The sequence below is a fragment of the Amphiura filiformis genome, chromosome 18, assembly GCF_039555335.1.
Source record: "Amphiura filiformis chromosome 18, Afil_fr2py, whole genome shotgun sequence".
In the NCBI taxonomy this organism is placed as follows: domain Eukaryota; kingdom Metazoa; phylum Echinodermata; class Ophiuroidea; order Amphilepidida; family Amphiuridae; genus Amphiura; species Amphiura filiformis.
This window is the reverse complement of record NC_092645.1, coordinates 5,778,268-5,799,868: the sequence shown is the minus strand read 5'-3', so window position 1 is coordinate 5,799,868 and position 21,601 is coordinate 5,778,268. Positions and strand designations below refer to the sequence as shown.

The 21,601-nt window shown below is 36.8% G+C and overlaps 1 protein-coding gene across 1 annotated transcript in view; it reads left to right on the top strand.

Moving 5' to 3' along the window:
- LOC140139794 (serine/threonine-protein kinase RIO1-like) overlaps window positions 1–21,601 on the top strand; it is a 45,588-nt gene that overhangs the window by 12,717 nt on the left and 11,270 nt on the right. The window contains exons 8-15 of the mRNA XM_072161506.1: window positions 679–822; window positions 2,506–2,567; window positions 3,390–3,470; window positions 4,198–4,284; window positions 4,822–4,959; window positions 17,102–17,205; window positions 18,742–18,848; window positions 20,472–20,537. Coding sequence (XP_072017607.1) covers window positions 679–822; window positions 2,506–2,567; window positions 3,390–3,470; window positions 4,198–4,284; window positions 4,822–4,959; window positions 17,102–17,205; window positions 18,742–18,848; window positions 20,472–20,537 — 789 coding nt within the window. The remainder of the gene's footprint in view (window positions 1–678; window positions 823–2,505; window positions 2,568–3,389; window positions 3,471–4,197; window positions 4,285–4,821; window positions 4,960–17,101; window positions 17,206–18,741; window positions 18,849–20,471; window positions 20,538–21,601) is intronic.

Genomic DNA, 21,601 nt, shown 5'->3' with positions numbered 1-21,601 from the left:
TTTCCGAGAGCGCCGTGCAGGGAGAGCGCGTAGATCTCTACTGCCGGCGAACGCATCAAGAGCACGTGATAGTGCACCGCGTGAAAGCGAACCGCGCGGACGCGCACGCGATAGCGCGCGGACAGAGGGACGGACGGACGGACACGCCGTTATTAGTATTAAGATCTTGTGCACAGTTTAATGTTATTTTGTAGTTATTTTGGCGTACTGATTACTAAAGGAAACATTGTCATCCCCATAATAATATTCATATACCAATTTTCCAAGAAATTTGGACCCACTGATGTACCAAAAGTCAAATTTTTTGGCCAAATTTAATACAAATTAGCAAAAGTTTTCCCAAAATGTTCGGCAAACTTGTTGGCAACCCCAGTTAGGCAAAATTGTGCTAGTTTTCAGACAAAAAAAATACCCATTCAAAATTGGCCTGGAAAAGGGGTCATTGATAATATCAATGATATACCAAATAGCTGAAAATGTGACCCATGTATGTTTGCAGCACATCCTGTATGGTAATTTGTACTGAATACCACCCCAGGTATATGTACTAAGTGGAAGTCATGCATTTGTAGCATGTGACATAAGAGTAAAATTTATTAGGTTTATATTTAATCTATTCTAAACAAGCTCTAAAAACTACATTACAGTCCTTTCCTTTTGTTGCTTTTATTTGCATAGGTTCTCGACCCAAGGACTAGAATGATCTTGTTTAAGATGCTAAACAAGAAAGCCATCAGTGAGATCAACGGATGCATCAGCACTGGGAAAGAAGCTAATGTCTACCATGCCACCACGCCACAGGGTGAACACAGAGCCATAAAGGTAGAAAATTACAAAATACAAATACACAAACAAAAGAACATACATGACACAAGTTTAATCACAATTTTTTCAGATGGGAGTGACAAAATCACTTATCAAGTTGTTAGTCCTTGAGACAATGAATAATTAGGTGATAGACCGCCATATGGCAATTAATGACATAAACAAATTGCATTGTTGAGTTAATAATTTGTGAGTGGACGCGTCGAATCAGCCGTAAACTCAGCAAATTGTATTCTGAGTTAAGGGGTACTACACCCTGTGGTAAATTTGTGACTATTTTTGCATTTTCTCAAAAATAATAACACAGTGGTAACAAAAGTAATGTATATTATTGGGGCAAGGAATCCAATTACTACACTGTAATTTCAGTGACGCTTAAGACAAGAGGTTCAGTATATATGATAGGAAATGAGGTACATCCTAGCGGTACCTCTTTTCTTATCATAAATAACAAACCTCTTGTCTTGGGTCACTGAAATTCCAGTGTAGTAATTGGATTCCTTTTGTTACCACTGTGTTAATAGTTTTTGAGAAAATGCAAAAATAGACACAAATTTATCGAGGGGTGTAGTACCCCCTTAAAGTGTAAAATGTATGTGAAGGTCGTATTCATAGGTGTATCAATTCGTTGCGACAAGTATCTTATCAAACGCTTTTTAAATTAATCAATAATACTACTGCTGAAGAGGATAATAAGCTTCTACCTATTTCTATAGAATAGTTCTTGTCTTTGTTTGCTTTGGCTAAATCCTGTTCAAGTGGTAGATAACAAAGCATTGTATTTTGTCTAGGTATGTATAATCAACAATGAACAATGAGAGGATATTTCTGAACCTCGTTGACTTGGGGATGATTTGAAATGACCGCCAATTATGACGGTTGGATATTTATTACCAGAAATGTAGAAAAAGAGACACATGTAGAACCGATAAAAAATACAATTTTGTCGAAGGAACAGAGTTCAACAAATCATAACCCCGCTTTTGGATATCGTTTGAAGTCAAATGATATACCATTTTAAAGCTTATGGTATATATTTTCTAAACACGAAATAAAACAAAATTGACCGGGGCAGACTTTACGGCTGATTCGCCACGTCCAGTCACATTTATCACAGGAGTATTCTACCCCTGATGATGGAAAACTGAACTAAAGTAATCAATAATTGGGCAATTAATGGTTTATTTTTTATTAGATAGAGAAATCAGATTATACATATTTCTCTGGGGTGGACGCAGGCAACATGAATTTTGGTGGGGGTATGGGGTATGTGATGCAAAGCGCCAAACATTGGAAACTGAGAACTGATTTACAGGGAAAAAATGGGACATTCTGAACTGTTACAATGAGGGGTCTAGTGAACAAAGATTGGGCTAAATTAATGGCTGTGGAGCTAAGGAATTTCAAATTTTTCAAAATTTGAGCTGCTAGAGCTACAATTTTGAGAGTTTTACTCGAAGTGTAGTTACAGAACTGGAGCATGATTCCCAAATGTGGGTCTTTGAAACTCAGATAGCCTGCAAAAGGGACCCACATACCCATACCACCTTTACATGTGAATAAACCCCTGGATTTCGCTCTCACTCTCTTCCCTCTTTGTTCTTTCTCATAAATTAATTTTCAAATATGACAGGCAAGTTTGACTTCTTTCCATTTGATAATGTTATTACTTCTTTTCAGGTTTACAAGACATCCATTTTGACATTCAAAGACAGGGACAAGTATGTCAGTGGTGAATACAGGTGAGTGTACCTACTGTAAAAGTGAAAATGTTCACAAAACTTTAATTTCCATGCTTTGTGTGCTCAACGTTGCTACCACAAATATAAAAAAATGCAAATATGTTCATTTATATATAGGTCTATGTAAGAACACTTATAATCATGAATTTAAAAACAAGTGTGAAAATTACGCACACAAATTATTACCAGTTAAGGGGGTACTACACCCATGTGGTAAATTTGTGACAATTCTTGCATTTTTCTCAAAAAATAATTACACACTGGTAACAAAAGTTATGTATATTATTGGGGCAAGGAATCCAATTACTACACTGAAATTTCAATGACTCAAGACAAGCGGTTCAGTATATGTGATAGGAAGCGAGGTACATCCTAGCGGTACCTTATTTCTTATCATAAATAACAAACCGCTTGTCTTGGGTCACTGAAATTCCAGTGTAGTAATTGGATTCCTTGCCCCTATAATATACATAACTTTTGTTACCACTGTACTATTAGTTTTTGAGAAAAATGCAAAAATAGACACAAATTTATCGAGGGTGTAGTACCCCTTATAAGGGTAAAGTGTTCAATTATGCAAATAAGCAAATTTAGGAACATTACATCTCACTCCTACATTGTTCATTTAATTGCATTTTTATGATAATGATGATGATACTATCTTTTGAATGTGTCTGGAAATCAAGACTAATAACATAACAACCATCCTGAAGACTGAAGATTTCAATCACAATGTTCATACAATTCAACTAAATATGTGTAGTTGCTAAGAAAAATAATAATCTTTCAGTATTCTTTGCACATGTTTGTTTTTTACTCCAGGTTTCGACATGGTTACTGCAGACACAATCCACGTAAGATGGTAAGAACTTGGGCAGAGAAGGAGATGAGAAATCTCATCAGGTAATTATATTGCATTTAGCTTCCTCAAGACTGTGATGTACATGTCATAATGAGCTATTCCAAATGAAAACCACACCCCATGTAATTTCCAGATCCAGCAATTTTCATCCTAACAGCAGTGGGAAAAGTGTGGATGATTCTACAATTTGTTGTTGGGCAGGAAAAAACCCTAGGTATTATTGGCCCCTGAACATGTTAAAGTCAAATCTCCTATGTATCCTCTTGGCAGTTTTGTTTTAAACATGTTCAAGGACCACAAGTACATAACATGTAGGAGGTTTTTCCTGCCCAATGACGATTTCCAAACAATTTCAGCCAAATTTTGTAAAATCCAACTGGATTGGAACATTCAGTTTACAGCTGAATTTTACGCGAATGTAAGTTCAAACGTGCTGGTGATAAACAATTTCAAGAAGTTTAAACTGACTTTCAGCACCAAAACTCACTAACTCGATTTGTGGACAAAAGGGCAAGTCCATCACAACATCTTAGGACTTCTTCTGATGAGGATGTGTCACACATCGAAAATTCAAGGTTAGTGAATTTTGGTGCTTGAAGGTCAGTTTAAACTTCTTGAAAAAGCTGAATTTTAGCAAAACACAGGAAACATTAGTTTTTTTCTGAAGGCATATTGAATTACCACTGAACATATACAATACCTGGATACCCCAAAAGGATTTTTACACATCTGCTTTGCTGATAACTATAATGTGTATTGTATTGTCAGGTTACACTCAGTAGGCATATCATGTCCTGAACCCATCCTACTCAGAAGTCATGTCTTACTCATGGAGTTCATTGGATCAGATGGATGGTAAGCTACTCATGTGTTTCTCACATAGTTACTGCCTATGTGAGCATACTACCAACACAGAATGGGATTTATAACATTGCTAATGATCAAACTAGACTTAGACTGTACCACTAAATCTGTATCAGGTGTACAGACTGATATTAATGCTATATATTTTTTTTATTAATGTCACTGTAGTTTTCAATGGGATTCTCCACTAACTTCTTCTAAATTTTGAAGAAAGCCCTATTTTCATGCCAAAGTGATGGTATTTTTATTTCATATAGTTCATTTGTAGGTGCAAAAATTAGCAAATCGATGTTTCTGCTATAATTTCAAAGTAACCTCATAATCTTACTGTGTAATTTTCATAGATTATTGGCAATGAATAGTTGCATGGATGTGTTTTAGGCCCCCCCCCCCCCTGCAACAACTGAAATACATTTGCATTACCATAAAAATATTTTATAAATTAATGAAAAAGTCTTTCTCATCTAATGTCGCAGAACAAAGTGATTCAAAGGACTTAAGTTTCCATATTTTTGTTTTAATTTTCAGGCCAGCACCTCTATTAAAAGATGTGACACTTTCAGAGAGCAAAGCTAGAGAACTCTACGTAGAATGCATACAAGCTGTGAGGCAAATCTATCAAGAAGCTAAGCTAGTCCATGCTGATCTTAGTGAATTTAATATGCTGTAAGTTATACACAACTCTTTCATATATGAAGAGCTTATTTCCAAACAGTGTTAAGTCCACAAGATTCACTTTGAAAAAGTTAGGAGTTATGGCAATGAAAAATAGTTAGATTTCTATAAAATTACTGAAGGTGACATATATAGGACCATAAAAACATGTTAAGTTAAAACCTGGAGACTTTCGATTTTTCTAAATGAATTAATTGGTTTTAAAAAGGTGGGTGGACTTAACACGGTTTGGAAATAAGCTCTTCATATACATCAAGCATGGGCAACCTATTACCCGCGGGACGCATAATTTTCATTTGGAAATTTAAATGTTTTTAGGGTTATTTTCTTTAGCCTACTTAAGCAAGGTTAATGAACAAAACTATAATTGGAGACAGAATTAATCCCATGAGAATTACCTGCCGATTGGCCAAAAAGAAGTTTTTATTATCAATTGGACCAATCAACAACATTGTTAGAATAATATCACCACGCAAAAACATTGGGGTGAATTATTTGCAAAGCTCCATTCTGATTGGTGATTAAAGTGAAGATATCATGTAACTGACCAATCAGAGGCAATGTTAGATCGGCAGGTAGTGCTCAGGGGGTTAAAATGACCAGTTTGCTTCTGATGTCACCTGTCAATCAAAATCAGGAATGATTGTTTACGATTTGTCGTGATGGTTGAGTTTCTAAATGCAGCGCTAAAACAGTGTTCCTTATGATTAATTTTGCACCTTCAAACATACAAATCATCTCAAAAGTTAGGTGTAGTTTACATCTGACGTCACTGTTAATCAGACTCCCCACGAACCTTAATGGGTTAGTAGTGTGTAAAAGAAAGGTTGTTCATCTGGTGCCTTTATTGAGAAAAACAGGAATCTTAGAAAATGGCAAAAAATTATGGTATGTGTATAAGGCAAAAACCAACTTTTCTAGGCATTGTTGACACGGTACCTTCAGGAAAGTGTCCTATTACTAAGTCTTTTTAATTCTGTCTCAGGTAATTTATATCATCAGTCACAGTGGCGTAACTAGGGGTGACCAGGGGGGGCAGCGTGCCCTGGGCGCTACCACTAGGGGGTGCCAAATCGGCCTAACTTAAAAAATATGCCGATGCCATTCCCACACCCCCGCGTCTAAGATATTCTCAGGTGGGGGTAGGGTGCCAATTTTGTTTCTTGCCCCGGGCGCTACTAACCCTAGTTACGCCACTGATCAGTCATTAGCAAATTATTGTAAAATCACAATTTTTCAAGCCCTACGTGTGCACTTTATCACAGAAAATGTTTCTTCCAGATGCTTCAATCTGCAGCCCACGTCATTTGATAAAAAATATTTTTGACCCAATGGGATGAAAAGGTTGCCCATCCATGATATACATGTACTACTATATTCTTGCATTGGGCTATTCAGTTGAAATCCATACACCCCTATGGAAGATATGACTTTAATCTCCCACACAGAGGGGTGTAGGTTTCAAATGGAGTCACCTGTTCAGCTATCCCAATTAAAATTCACATTCTCTATGGGGACGATTAAGGTCACACCCAGGGGACATAATGGGTCATTTGATCTTGTTTTTAAAAGCTTTTTTCAACATAAATTGTTTTTGTCATTACCTTTATTGAAAATGGAAATAAGATAATCACAAAATGTGCTACTAACATGTGTGTAATATTCATTACACACTATTTATATCAGTCTTCTGAGTGCTACTATATATCCGTACGTCGCATATAGTTTCTTTGAACTACAAAATATTTTAAATCTTGTATGCACATATGATATGCATGCATGATATTTACCTGATCAGCTTCACTCTCGCAGCGAGATTACTTTTGCAACAGGGATGTGTGGCTCAAGATTTTCCGAAACCTAACTCATTTCAAGGGTAATTTTACCAAAAATGGGATCCGGTGGAGTACCCCTACCCAAAAAAAAGTGAAGTACCTCCCCTATAGTGGACTGCCAATTTTGTGAATAAAAAGTGAATAATTTGTTTATAATCAGCCTGAATCCCTTTAAAATGCAATAACAATAGTGACAAAAACAAGATCCTGTTATAATACTATCAATGCATTTTTACAGATTGTATTGTACATTTAAGTCAAATATCATGCCTGATGCACTCTATAAATACACCTTATGACTATGTTTACTCGAGTGTGATCAAACTGCAACTGAAGTTCAACAATTCCATACATACATGGTCAAAACTATTCTGTTTGTAGTCTGCAACCAGTTAGCTTCTCATTCTACCGCTCTTTCACCGTCAGTTTTTAGTTCCATCATGGCTGTGATTATATTACAAGACATCAGCATACTCTTTTTGTGTCAAATCCTAGCACTAACTTCAGCAACCAATCAGTCACCATGCCGTTATCCAACAGGAACTATTCCTTGTAAAGTCTTCAACCAGACATCCATAGATTGTACTTTCAGAAACTTAGTCTGCATACCACCATTACCACAGTTTGCTACTTGGGTGAAGCTGTATGTTAATAAGCTTAATTTTATTCCTGATGAAGCATTCAATGGGCTTGATAACTTGCACACTCTAGACTTGAATGGAAATAATATCTCTCGTCTTTATGACGATAGCTTCAAAGGGTTAAATCAGCTCATAACACTTGACCTGTCGGACAACAAGTTGACAGATTTAACTGGTTCGCCATTTAGACATCTTGTTTCATTACAGACACTTATTCTTTGGACAAATCCGATTACCAGTCTTGATTCTACCACATTTGCACCACTTATGAACCTGAAGAGGCTCAATATTAATTTTGGTAGCTTGAAAAATGTGATGAAGACCCCTTTTATTGGTCTTACATCTCTGCAAAATCTAGATGTTACATTGAATATGGACTGTGATGACATGGGAAAATTCTTCACTGGACTTGCTAAACTGCAATACCTGAAATTGCATGTGAATGTGAAAGGCTGTACCAATTTCAAGTTTTGCTCGCTTATGTCACTGCAGACATTGGATATGGCTAGTTATGGTGATAATATTATAAACATGGCTGATGAATGCTTAAAAAAAATTCACTTGAAACATTTGACATATAGAGGGTATTCATTACTACGTCATTGGTGTGATTGCTCATGCATACAATTCCTCCACATAGGCTGTTTAGCTTATTCATGAAAGTGGCCTCTTGACATGATATAACAGTAACCTTTATGTCATTAGTGAGGCCCACTTACAATGTTCAACACAAAGTGAACAATGCTATAACTTGGAGGACAAACAAACGAATACCGCCAAATTCGACTGACGTGTGTACAGCGTGGGAAGCTATGGGGAAATTGAAGACTCGCTCTCTGATCATGCATGTGTTTATGGTTCGGTTAGCGGTTACTTAGCAACTCTCGTTCCGCTTGGGTTTATTGCATACACTCTATACCTATGCATCCTTTCCATATAAGGACTTAGATCACCTCACCAGCCTTATTCTATGAATTAACAAAGATAATATCACTGCAGTCGTACAGGATTTAAAGCTGATAAGTTCACTGTCACTTCAAAACTTATCCCTGGTTTTGACATCAAATAATACTGTCAGCTTAAATTCAACAACATTTGAGTGTTTGGGAAAATGGAATGAGACATTGACTATGCTTGAAATAGCGATAACTGGTGAAGAATTATGGATTGGGGATTCACCTTTCAAATGGTTCCCAAATCTACGCATACTGAAGATAAATGGGGTTCAGAATCCTCAACCAATGTTCTCAGCAAATGCCTTCAATGGCTTAGAAAACTTACAAGAATTACATTTAAACGCATTGAATTTAAACATATTTTCATCAAATGCACTATGCATATTCAGCACCTATAATTCTCTTAAGGTTCTGGACATATCTTTTAATCTGGTTGAAATCGTAATTGATCAACTTTGTTCTATTTCATCCCTTGAGGAGCTAGATTTATCAGGTAACATTTTGAATAATTTGCCCCGTAACTTTCCTTGTAACCCATATTTAAACACACTACTGATTGCTGCAGACTCAAAAGCATTTGCCCCCAGTGTATATTTAATAGAAATATGTCAAGGTGCACCCAATTTGAATGTCTTGGATGCCAAATACAGTGAAATATATTTGTTCAGTAGTGGCATATGCCCAAAACTTGGGATTCTAGATCTGTCTAGAACAAGAATATATCAATATGATTCAGATGTCCAAACATATTTACCTCTTTTACAAATCCTTCATCTGCAACAGGTTTATTTTGATCAAAAAAGAGGTGATCAATTAATATTGAGTGTAAAAATAGTATTCAAGGTCTTTAAATCACCCAACCTGAAAGAGCTTGACTTAAGTTCCAATGAAATAACCACACTTGACAAAGAAGATGCTTTGTTATTGAGGAATTTAACATGGTTGGATTTGAGCAACAATGGACTTACATCTTTAAGCAATCTACAGTATCTGAAGTACATGCACTCATTGTGTTTGAGTGGAAATAAAATTATAACTGTCCCAGAAACATTTCTATCCCAATCAAACCACCCAGAGCTTCAAAGTTTGGTTCTATTTGATAATCCACTGGCATGTGATTGCAATATTATGGCATTAAGGAACTGGTTATTAACAGATAAAGATATATCTCTTAATGGTTACTATGCTGATGTCAACAACTTTTGTTGCTATTCGCCAGATTCAAAACAAGGTTTGAGTATAACTGAGATTGACTTGGACTGTGAATCAAAACTGTGGATTTACATTGCCGTAGGTGTGGCATGTTTGATTCTAGTTATTGTTACAACTTTATTAATAGTGCGGTATCGCTGGCATATTCAGTACATTCGCTTCCTTATGTTCAACAGAAGACCCCATCAAAACTACCTTGTTGTTGATGATAATGATGATGATCATTTTGGTGATAACGAGGATGAGGATGGTGTACCTCGGTATGATGCTTATGTGATATACCATGGACAAGATGAAGATTGGGTAGATGGTGAACTTCTAGCAAACATTGAGGAAGGTGAAGAACCATTCAGACTTTGTCTTAAGACCAGAGACATACGGGCAGGCAGACTCATCTTCAATGAATTGTCACTTCACATGCAAAGAAGTCGCAAAGTTATTGCAATTCTCTCACCTCATTTTGTTGATGACAACTGGTGTCACTTTGAGCTTAACATGGCACATCATAGAGTACTAGAGGAAAACCGTAGTGTCCTGATCCTCATACTCTTGGAAGAGCTTCCTCAAAGGAGATTAACTCTGCTCCTAAGACAGTTATTCTGCAAAGTCCAGTGCATAAGATGGCCTGGTGATGGGTATGGACAATATCTTTTCTGGCAGCGTCTTGAGAAGAACTCAAGAGGCCTGTGCCATTAGATCGGCGGTTTAATATTTAAGAAACTATGTTGAATATGATCTTTCAAATGATAATATGCTAAAATGTGTGCGAAAATTGTGACTTTCATCGCTAGGAGGTAGGCAGAATCTATGCTGAATTGGCCAATTCGGCCCCCAAGGGTGGTGCCCAGGGCACGTGCCTCCCTCTGCCCCCCTACTACTCTATAGTGGGATATTTTTGCTGGGTTAATTTTTCGCGATTTGATCAAATCTGGACAGTTTAGTGGGTGTTTAATTCGTGTTTACAAAATATTCACATTAACTACTATATGTGATAAATATTTTTTGTGAGGTTAAAAATTCACGGCTATGTGATAGACCGCAAAAGTGCGAAAATTAAATCCCCCACAAAAATTTCCCGCTATACAGTACCTATTTTGGAGGCTGATGTTTTGTGATCAAGTTTGTCTCAAGCAACTACACTAAAAGTAGAAATTTTTGCGCTACATTTATTTTTGTGCTTTTCACGTTCCAAGCTTCTGCAGCGAAAATAACAATTTGCAAATATATTCCTTTTGTGTATAGGTCAATGTAAGGAAACTTAGAATCGCTCATTTAAAAACAAGGAAAACAGTTCAATATTGGCGCCAAAAATTAATCATGCAAAATTTCCACTTTTGCATTAGCTGTCTTGTCAAAGTTGCCAAAAATACCATCCAAATTGAGGTTAAATAATCAAAAAGTTGCCCAATTTTTCTCTTAACCATTGCTTTCTTTAGGACATGAAATTACCGGATGTCGCAGGAGCCAATGTTGGCCAATTTTTTTCTTGACCATCGGCAGAGAAATTGCAGCGCTTTGAGTCCTCTGAGATCTGGAAAAAGGTGCTAGATTTAAATTTGGGTTCCCCAAAATCTTGCATGTGTAAAGGAGAGGGGCACATCAAAAGGGAGGCAAAGGTTTTTGGCACGTCAAAATGGAGGGGCAGAGATTTTTTTGGCACGTCCAGAGGGGGGTAGGCAAGCACATTTTTGCTCAGATATTTGGCAAACCATTTTGAGAATTCACCAACCCATATGTACACATTTATTGCACATGCACAGCCCCTTAGTGAAAACCAGAATTTGTTTTGGAGTTGGGAATGACAAAAGTATCGGAACTTTGCCCTCTTGTGTCATGGTTGTGCACAGAGTGAGTGAATAAAATGGTGCCATTATTACAGGTTAGATGATCATACAGTCTTCCTTATCTGCAAGATGCTCTATACAGACAGACAGCAAAATAATTTAAGTTACCAGTTATTTTCAACCCTGTTTATCCTAAACAAGGATGGATTGTCATAATTAGAACCAGCAGCCAAGAGGTGCATCTTTTAGTTTGGATGTAAGACCATATTATTGAAATCAGGTAAGAAATAAAGACATTGTGATCTAAAATGCCAAGGAAGATGCAAATTCAAAAGTTGCAGATCACTCTGCTGGATACCCTATTGATTTTTACACAAAGCATTCTCGAACTAGCGGTAGCTTTTCATTCATTATAACATGCAACTTTTGATTTTCTTCCTTAATTGGGTTTTTGACCACTGTTTCTTTCTCAACCGATTTCAACAAATGAGGTCTTTAATCAGAGCTAAAGGGGACATGTATTCGCTGCTGGTTTTAATTGTGCCATATTTGTTTAGGATATGGGTGAACATAACTGGTACCTTAATTCTTTGGCTGTCTATAGTTAAGTACAATACTTAAAACTGATATAGGATGATAGTTTCCACAACTTTGGCTGTCATATCCAATCAGAGGGGAAGACGCCAGTTACAAGTGAAAGATTACAAATAAATGCAAGTGAATCAGAATCATATGGAGCTGCAATCTTTAACAATTGATATTACATCAATATATGTGGTGTGATCAAGCAAAATCAGTCTGAAGTCGCTCTTATTCAATTTCAATTTCTTATAGGATAGTAAAAAGCATTAACAAAGCTGCATTTTGTAGAAAACCCCATTGAAATTGAACAACCAGTTCAAAAGTTATGAGCAATTATACAGTGTGGGCCAAAAACAACTTTACCCAATTTAAAAGGTTCATATCTCAAAATTGAAAAGTCTGCTGCAAATTGTTTTCAAATATTCATAAAGAACATCTTCTTTAGAGTATTTGGTAAAAAAACTATCCAAAAATGTATTAAATTAAAACCGTGACACTAGTTTTAAATCAAAGAGTCAAAATTAACTTTGTCCACGCGAAGGCCTACTAGCTGTCGTTTCGCATCACTTACAATTGCGAGTTCGATAAAGAATGAGAACCACTTTGTATACGCACAAATTTGTTCAGCAATTTTATATAACACAATCAAATAAATCAAACATGAACAATTTAAATGTCAAGCTATGATATTTCGTCATGATATGCAACTTTCACGAAACAAAGATAAACACAATTCTCTTCAAATATGCACAAAGCAATAGTAACCTCAGACCTGATTTTTTTTTTTTGTCATTACGAAATGTTATCTACAAGAAAGTTATTGAACTTATTGCGTTTGTGGTATATGTTCGGCAAATTGTTGCGTCGACAACTGACTCTGGGGTAAGCTGAAAGTTCCCTTTGAACCGCTGCAATATATTTGCAGCTGAACGACCAGTTCTTGTACGTCCGCTCTGTGATTTGCATCTATTCATCACACTTCAAGTTTGTGAAAATGTTCAGTATGTAGAGTTATGGTAGGTTTCGTGGGATCTTACGTTCGGGAAGCGAATCCGAAATTGACGCTGCACTACCAAAAAGCTTTCTGTTCTTAATTAGGTATACCTCTGCCATAAAAATCATCTCTTGTGTTGTGAATTGCCTTATCTTGACACCTTGCAAACCTATTTAGAAATAAGCCACGCAGTCACAAAATGCATGAATGCCTATTTAAAATTCAAAAATTGCGCCAGATAAAACCTTTGTAATTGTATAATTTTTATGCTAATTGTTGGTCAATGACAGGCGTGAAGTTCGAGTTCATGACAAGTAAATGGGGGTTAAAATTGATTGTATTTCTTTCATGCATGTAAAACAATCATCACTTTTCAAAGACAAGCCAAACATGTTTACCAATTACATGTATGCCTAATGCATATGTATGCCGTACGCTTAGCAATCGGACACATGCCATTGAATAACGTGTGGACAAAGTGATTTGTGACCCTCGGACGTAAAACTAGCACCATTTTGTTAATTTAGCTTCTTTTGCTTTCATTTCTTCTTCACATACTTTTAGAAATATATACACTTGGAATATGTAAAAATATTATGAATAGCTCTTCTACAATTCGATCAACCACCATCTGAAATTGGGTAAAGTTGTTTTTGGCCCACACTGTAGAGCCTGTTTCCAAAAATAACAGGAAACAAAAGGAAATATCTCTTTTGTTTGGTTATGTCTCAAAATCAATATTTCCTACTGATTTTGCTTGATCACATCACATATCATCAAGTCCAGGTGACTTTTAATTTGGTAATTTGCAAATGTGGTCATAAACATATTTAGCTGTAACATATTGGAACGTAAACATAATAATACTACTTTCAGTTATGGTACATATATGCAAGCTATCATCACGTTGAAAACTTCAGCGGTTTCAGAATCATTACATGTGAGTTGAACTTATGATCAGCTCCCTCAGATCAGGATGTCCAAACAGTGAGTGTTTTAGCATGAGCAGAGACGTGTATAGTGCCGATACCGAAACACTGAATCGAGAAGAGTTGGGTAGCGTCGAGGCCGAGGGTCGTTCTGGGCACTGCCCACCGCTTCAGCATAGACAGCATGTGGATAGTGGAGAGGGTCTTTTCTAGAACTACATGTGAGCCCATTATTTGTTTTAACATGTCCTACATTACTCTAGGTGTTGTTTTGAATAAATTTCTTTATTCTTTTCTATAACTTTTTAGAATCATTTTTTCCAATGTCATTATGACAATTCATCATCAGAATTTTACTCATATTGTTAACTTTGTTTCTTTATCAAGTTAATGCTTTACCCCAGTCAAGTGGATCATAGTGGTAGTAAAATAGAAGTGAAACCGTTTGGTAGTGAATAAAAGTGATGTGGGTGATATAAAAGGTTCTCTCATGTATTCAAACTCATTTTGTGCAATAAGTTTCAATATTACATCTCAAACTGGCATCTGCATATTGATAGAACCTGCTATTATTTGCTAGAAATACTTGGATAAAGTGTAGACATAACGGGCGATCCCTTCTAATAAACGCATCCAACATTTCAGCCATGATTGTGACTGTTTCTGAACTGAGCTGACATGGTAAGTGTGGAAATGCTATCGTTTTCAACTGCTGCTTCTCAACCAACAGAAGACCATCACCAATTGTCCCTCGAAGTCGTCTTTGATTCTCATGCACCAGTAGGTGCAGAATGTGCTGTGGATGTTGCAAGTTCCCTGCTCCAGTTAACACAATACCCTTGGTTACATTCTTCCCTCCTTGAGTTTTAGCATATTGGTATTCCGCTTCTACACCATCTCCTGCTGCCAGCAATAATCTCAATGAATCACCCTCTGCAATGTCTGTGTCTGATCTGAAGACAACTACAACATCAGTATTTTCTTTAGTAATATCACCCTGTAGAATCTGAAGGTGTACATGTTGACTTGAACCTTCCTGTACAGGCATATATGTGTCAAAACTTTTGGTTCGACTTGAGTTGGCGATAACTGTGCCATTAGCTGCCATTGTGATTTTATGCCTTTACTTCCTTATTATTTTGGGATTCCCCACTTGTTCAACTATTTTTAAAGTTAAGGTCATAGCTTTGCATTGTTACACATTGTTGTTTAGTGACTCCTTTAATATTGTAGAAGTTGTTGGTGAGTTACTTTTCAAATATGTTAAATTGGATACCAAGTAAGCTAAATTAGTCCATGCTGATTTTAGTGAATTTAATATGGTGTAAGTTTTACAGAACTTTTTTATATATAACCAAATTTGTGCAAACGAGTTTTTTCAACAAACTTGGTTTTGTGGTGACCCCCTATGCTTTATACACATTTCAAAAGTTTGAGGAAGTATCATTTTGGCATGTCACATGGGTGCCATTGTCTTCAGACAACCTGCAGATTTACAATCATAATTAAACCTTTCATATATATTTGTAACTGCCACTTCACAAAATAGACTTAAACATATCACCAAACAATATAGGCCTACCAACAGGTTTGAGTCATGTGTAATTAAGAGGCGCTGAAAAAAAAATTTCGAACCCCGTATTTGCATAATTAATTAGCATTTATGCAAATTAGCTCATTAATTATGCAAATTAGATCAAAGTTAATAAAAGAAAAGTACCCTGAACATTAAAAAGTTTAGCACAAATTACATACTAATGAACCTTTTCAGTCACTTTAGGTGATTTTAATTGTGTTGATTATTGATAAAAGAAACTATAAATTGATATATGATGAAAGCTGTATGTCCAATTGATCAGATTTATCAGTGTACTTTCCCCAGTTGCCCTACTCAAATAATCTGTATGAAACATATTCAGAGCATTTCCTAATTTCCAGAAAATGCCTCATAGCTAAAACTGAAAAAATATGACTCCTGCCATATCCCACTTGTCTTAAGGGATCATTTTAGTGGTTTTTTAGGGATCCACTAATGTCTCTTTTTTTTTCACTTTTTACTGGGTCTTTCAGTGAGAGATGTGAAACCAAAAAAGGGGAATATTGGGTGAGAAAGCCCCAAAACATGGGGGGATCTAATATGCAAAATATAAAGGTTTTGAAACAATATTTTCAAAAAGTCATCAAAATTTGAAGTAAAAAATAAAAGTTTGTGAAAGCTGATCAGAAATGTGTCCAAAATTCTTTTAAAGAGAGTCTTTTGGAGAAAATAAAACAAAAATGGGGGTCATGTCTCATGGGTTAGAGGAGTTGAAAAATGGTGATCAATGTGGCTAGAACATAATTTGCATGAAGTGAATAAAAAATTGTCATTTTAAAGCTGAAATGGTCAATGTTATATTAAATGGGGGCAACTGTATGTTCAAATAAGAGCTGAAATTTGGTCAATAATGTAAGTATTTACAGTAATATATGCAAATGAGATTACCTGAACCACTCTTGTCGAATATTGGGGGATTTGTAAAAACGCAAAGATAATGGGGCCCCTAGTATCGAACCCCTAGTATGGGCCCCTAGTATCAGCACTTTCCCATAAATTTAATTGTCATGTTTTGATGAATCCAACTGTGTGAAAATATTGGATTCAAAACATAATAATGATAAAATTGGATGATTTATGCCCAATATTTGAAGAGCTTTGTTTCAAAACCCCTTACATCCACTTGCCCAATTATGAGAACACATCAAAAAATCATCAAAATAATCACTAATGTAAGGTGTTTTTCAACAAAAGCAGTTTTGGCAGGATGCTCATCCTACCCAAGCATCCCGCTAAAAACTGCTTTTGTTGCAAACCTCCATGTACATCAGTGATTTTTTTGATGATTTTTTGATGTATTCTCAAAAATGGGCATTTATTGGTCTCGCTAACTTTAAAATATTGAACTCGACTATATCTCGTCCAATATTTTTTAAACTCATTGCTCGACCAATAAATATGGGCTCAATCGATCAAATTTTATATCAATGTCAAGTGGCCCTCTAGGCTGCTGTCCCCACTTGTGAAATCCTGCACATCATTGCTGATCAAAGGGGCCTGTGTGTTCATTAATACCCGGGCCTGTAATGGCGCTCCGCTGCCTTATCCATTCTTGTCTCACTGTTACTTACAATCTTTATTTTTTGTTTGTTCATATTTGTAGATTCTGCAATGATAAGCTGTATATCATAGACGTATCACAGTCGGTCGAGCACGACCATCCTCATGCCTTGGAATTCTTACGCAAAGATTGCACAAATGTTACAGGTAAAAATGAGTTACATTTTAAAAGGATGGAGACTTGGAGAGATGCCAGTTTTCTAATTTTCAGAATTTATAGCTTTTGTAATTTTCATTAAGAAATAACCCCTATCATTAATTTTTTTAATTTCTGTTCTTTTTTAACATTAATTTTTGACTAAAACAAATGTTAAAAGTCATTTAAAGCCCTAAAATGGTAATAATAAAAAAAAGTGGTTTAAAGGGAGTCTCCGGCAATCACAACATTGTGCCTTATATGCAAAAATAATAATTATCAAGCACGTATCACATGGTTTTATTTAAAACTAACTCATAGTGACCATAAAAACGAATAAAAACATCCGTTTCTCAACACGCGATATTCAAAATGCCCGGGCGCCGAAATTGTCCAGTGCAATGACGTCCCAGTAATACAATGAAGGCTGGCGACAATTGAGCTCAAACAACCATTACGTCATTGCACTTAGACTATTTCGGCGCGGGAATTTTGAATATCGTGTGTTGAGAGCGGACTGTTTTTATTCGTTTTTATGGTCAATATGAGTTTGTTTTAAATAAAACCATGTGATTCGTGCTTGATATTTATTTTTCTAACATATAAGGCATAATGTTGTGATTGCCGGAGACTCCCTTTAAATTCCCTAAAAGATTGGGGTCTTCGCCCCCTCCTGCTCTGGTGATGTGCTGTCCCTTGGACCCGCTAGGGGCCTAAGACCTCTCGCATTATTTCAGGATTGTTTCGAAGGGCTTGCTGGCATCTTTGAGGATAGTCCAATTTAATTGTTTGTTTCATCTCATTTGGCTGCATTAGACTATTCCAGATGAAATCCACACACCTCCTAAAGTTTGTTCGGTTTATATAAGGCGGAAAAATTTAAGACTCATAACACCGTGTATTGATATGGAATGGCATGCACACCCTTGGGCGCAATGCTTACGCTAGTTGTGCATTGCGTAATGTGTGACTGGCACACGCTTCTGTAAATTTACGCAAGCGTGAGTTGGGACTTTATTGATGTGCGCCGTAACAAAAGCCGAATAATTTCCGCATTATATAAGCCGAACAAACTTTATATGGAAGATATGATCTTGATCTTCACATTGGACAGGGGGTGTAGATTTCAAATGGAGTCACCGATTCAGGTAACTTCATTTGAAATCTTCACTCCCTGGGTGGAAGATTAAAACCATTGTTTCCATAGGGGTGTATGGATTTCAACTGGAATACCCCATATACTCCCACGTCCCACCTATGGAGTTTCATGCTGGTATTTCATCCCCATATGAGAGTCTTATTTTACTGCATTAGGAGTGTTGAAACGTTTACACACTATCGCTTAGCGCATGTTACCTGCACAACACAAACAAGCTTGTACTTCAAATCGTAATTTACTGGTCACATAGTGGAATGATGCCAAGGTACATTTTGCGCTTCATGAGGGAGATGCAAGGAAACTATTTAATATATTTGGTTTAAATATCAAGACGTTATTTCAGTGTACATTAGATGAACTTAAATGTTTCTGGTGTTTTTTGTCACAGAATATTTTAGGAAGAATGGCGTGTGTACGATGACAGTGAGAGAATTATTTGACTTTGTCACCGATCCAAATATCAATTCATCAAACATGGATGACTATTTGGAGCAGGTATGTATTGGGATATCCCATTTGAAATCTACACCCCCTATGGAAAACATGACCTTAATCTTCTGCATAGCGGGTGTGAATATCAAATGGGGTTACCTAGACCCTAATGTGGACCCCAGTGGCGGATTTAGGGGCGCAGCCGGCGTGCGCCCCCTCTATTTTTTGACTAGCAAAGGACGCCGGCCTAACTTAGAAATACAAAAAATGAAAGAAATTAAAAAAATGAACAAATTCGGCCACGAACAGCAAACAATGGGCCAAAACTGTTGAGTTTTCGAGGGGGTAACCCCCCTTAACACCATTTTTTCGTCGTCGACCAAAAGGCGCCCCCTCTATCAAAAATTCCTGGATCCGCCCCTGGACCCTGATGTTGTCACCTGACATAATGCTGATGTACACCTCGGTAGCAAACATCATTACTGTGCATATCAATGCCATGAAGTGTGCAGAGGCGCGAGGACAACATAGGTCTAAACGCAGAGGCTTATGGGATTTGCCAAAAAAGTTATTTTCAGGGTTGTAGCCACACTGGCCGGGGCCGACCGGCACTAATTTTTTTATTTTTTCCCCACAAATGATTTATTCATCATAAAAGAGTAAAAAACAAAAACAATTTTGGGGTATACTATTCCCGATCCCTCATGTTCGCTAAAAAGATTGTGCCCCAAGCCAGCACTCTAATTTGAGAGTAAAATTAGCCAGCACTCAACTTGGTCTAGCTACAACCCTGGTTATTTTCTACTTAAAACAATTCTTTTGATGAGTGATACACCATAGTAATTGTTTCATTGGGCTATTCCAGATGTATTCCGCACCCCCTATGGAAGACACTTCCGAATTGGGCTAAATTGACAGCCGAATTCACATGTCAGGAAAAACCCATGGAAGACACTGCCGGAATTGTGGTAACATGTCTAATATGGCCAGCCGGAATTCACGTAAATGTAAATGTCTTCCATAGGGTTCCAGCTGGAATTCGAACATTTTTTGTTTCCAGCCAGAATTCAAGTAAATGTCTTTCATAGGTTAATCGAGATGGTGATCATAAGTGAAGATTCTGCTGGAATTGGAGCATTTTCCAGCCGGAATATTAAGAAATGTGAATGTCTTCCATAGGCACATCATGGCCTTTCACAATCCCCACTCTTGTTTTTTCGTTTATTTTAGCAGCCAGAATTTCACCTAATCTCAATGTCTTCCATACCCTCCAGCCGGAACCTTTGCTAAAAATGACTGCTGGAATTCTAGACACATCTCAATTCCAGCTGGAATTGTATTTTTTTTTAATGTCTTCCATAGGGGGGGGGGGGTGCGGAATATAACGACTGCTTACAGGCATAAGACGCCAAGTTTATTGGAAACATGATTTTCTTCTTAAGAAAAATGTTGTTGGCCAAATTTAGCTTTGAAATGAAATTTAGACACAGAAAAGGTAATAAAATCTCATTCAAAGTATAAACTAAAAACAAAACTAAAAAAAAAATTGTTGAAAGGGCCGACCCTGATTCCCGCCAATTTTGGGTCGGTCGGTTGAGGGCAAGCAAACAATCTTATCTAAGGCACTATATATAAATAAATATGTTTAATTTATTTATGTGGAAATATTTGCTTTTTGTCTTATAGGCTATGGAGAGGGTAGCACAGAGATCACAGTCTGAGATCACGGAACAGGAGAAAATAGACGAAGAGGCAAGTGTTTTGTGTATTTGAAATATTGAGAATAAAGGCCCGTATGTAAAATGGTGCCTGTTTGCACGTCCGAGACAGGTTACCTTGTTATCTGGCATGCTACTTGTCTCTAACCATCTTGTTACTGAAATTTTGCCACTATAACTAGCAGCGGCATGATGTTCACCTTCCTCTTGGCCAGTGTTAGGCCTCAATTATCATTTTTGGCCCATTTCAGCATTAAAATTTAACCCCATGCATGACTACCTGCCAATAGAAGTTTTCATTATCAGTTGGACCAACCGTCAACATTGTTAGAATAATTTCACCACGCAAAAACATTGGGGTGAATTATTTGCAAAGCTCCATTCTGATTGGTGATTAAAGTAATGATATCATGTAATTGACCAATCAGAGGCAATGTTAGATCGGCAGGTAGTGCTCAGGGGGTTAATATTTTCATGCATGCATATAATATGTCCAGGTAAAGTCATTTTGGTATCGGATCAGCTGAATATTTTCCAATCCCCACCCCCCCTGATTATTTTGCGTGGTACACTACTGATAACTAGATAATAAGAGCGCCAATAAATAAAATAAAGTTAGATGAAAGACCGGACAAGTTGCTTTTAGAAGCAGCATGTCCTGCAGACACTTGTTTTTTCGCTGAATTTTACTCGCTAATAAAGGCCCATTATGTGGTTTATCCTTAGTGTAAGAGAGCACGAAATACTAATAGGATTAGAGTTAGGGTTAGGAATTAGGGTTAGGGTTAGGGTAGAATTAGGGTTAGGGTTAGGATTAGAGTTGGTATTTGTTTGGTATTCTCTTATACGAAGGATACACCCGTTATGTTCAATGAATCTAAAGAGTAGTGCTGCCATGTAAATGGTTAAGTTATTACTTCAGTGCTACAATGCAAATGGTAATTTATCACTGTATTTTGTTGAAGTGTGGCCCTTAAGATCCCCTAATTTTATCCGCCACCCCAAGACCCTCATTTTTTATCCACTGCCCCTAACAGCTCCATATTTTATAATGCTTGTTTGGGCATCATTCAATGAGGTTGCACTTTTCAATCGCAT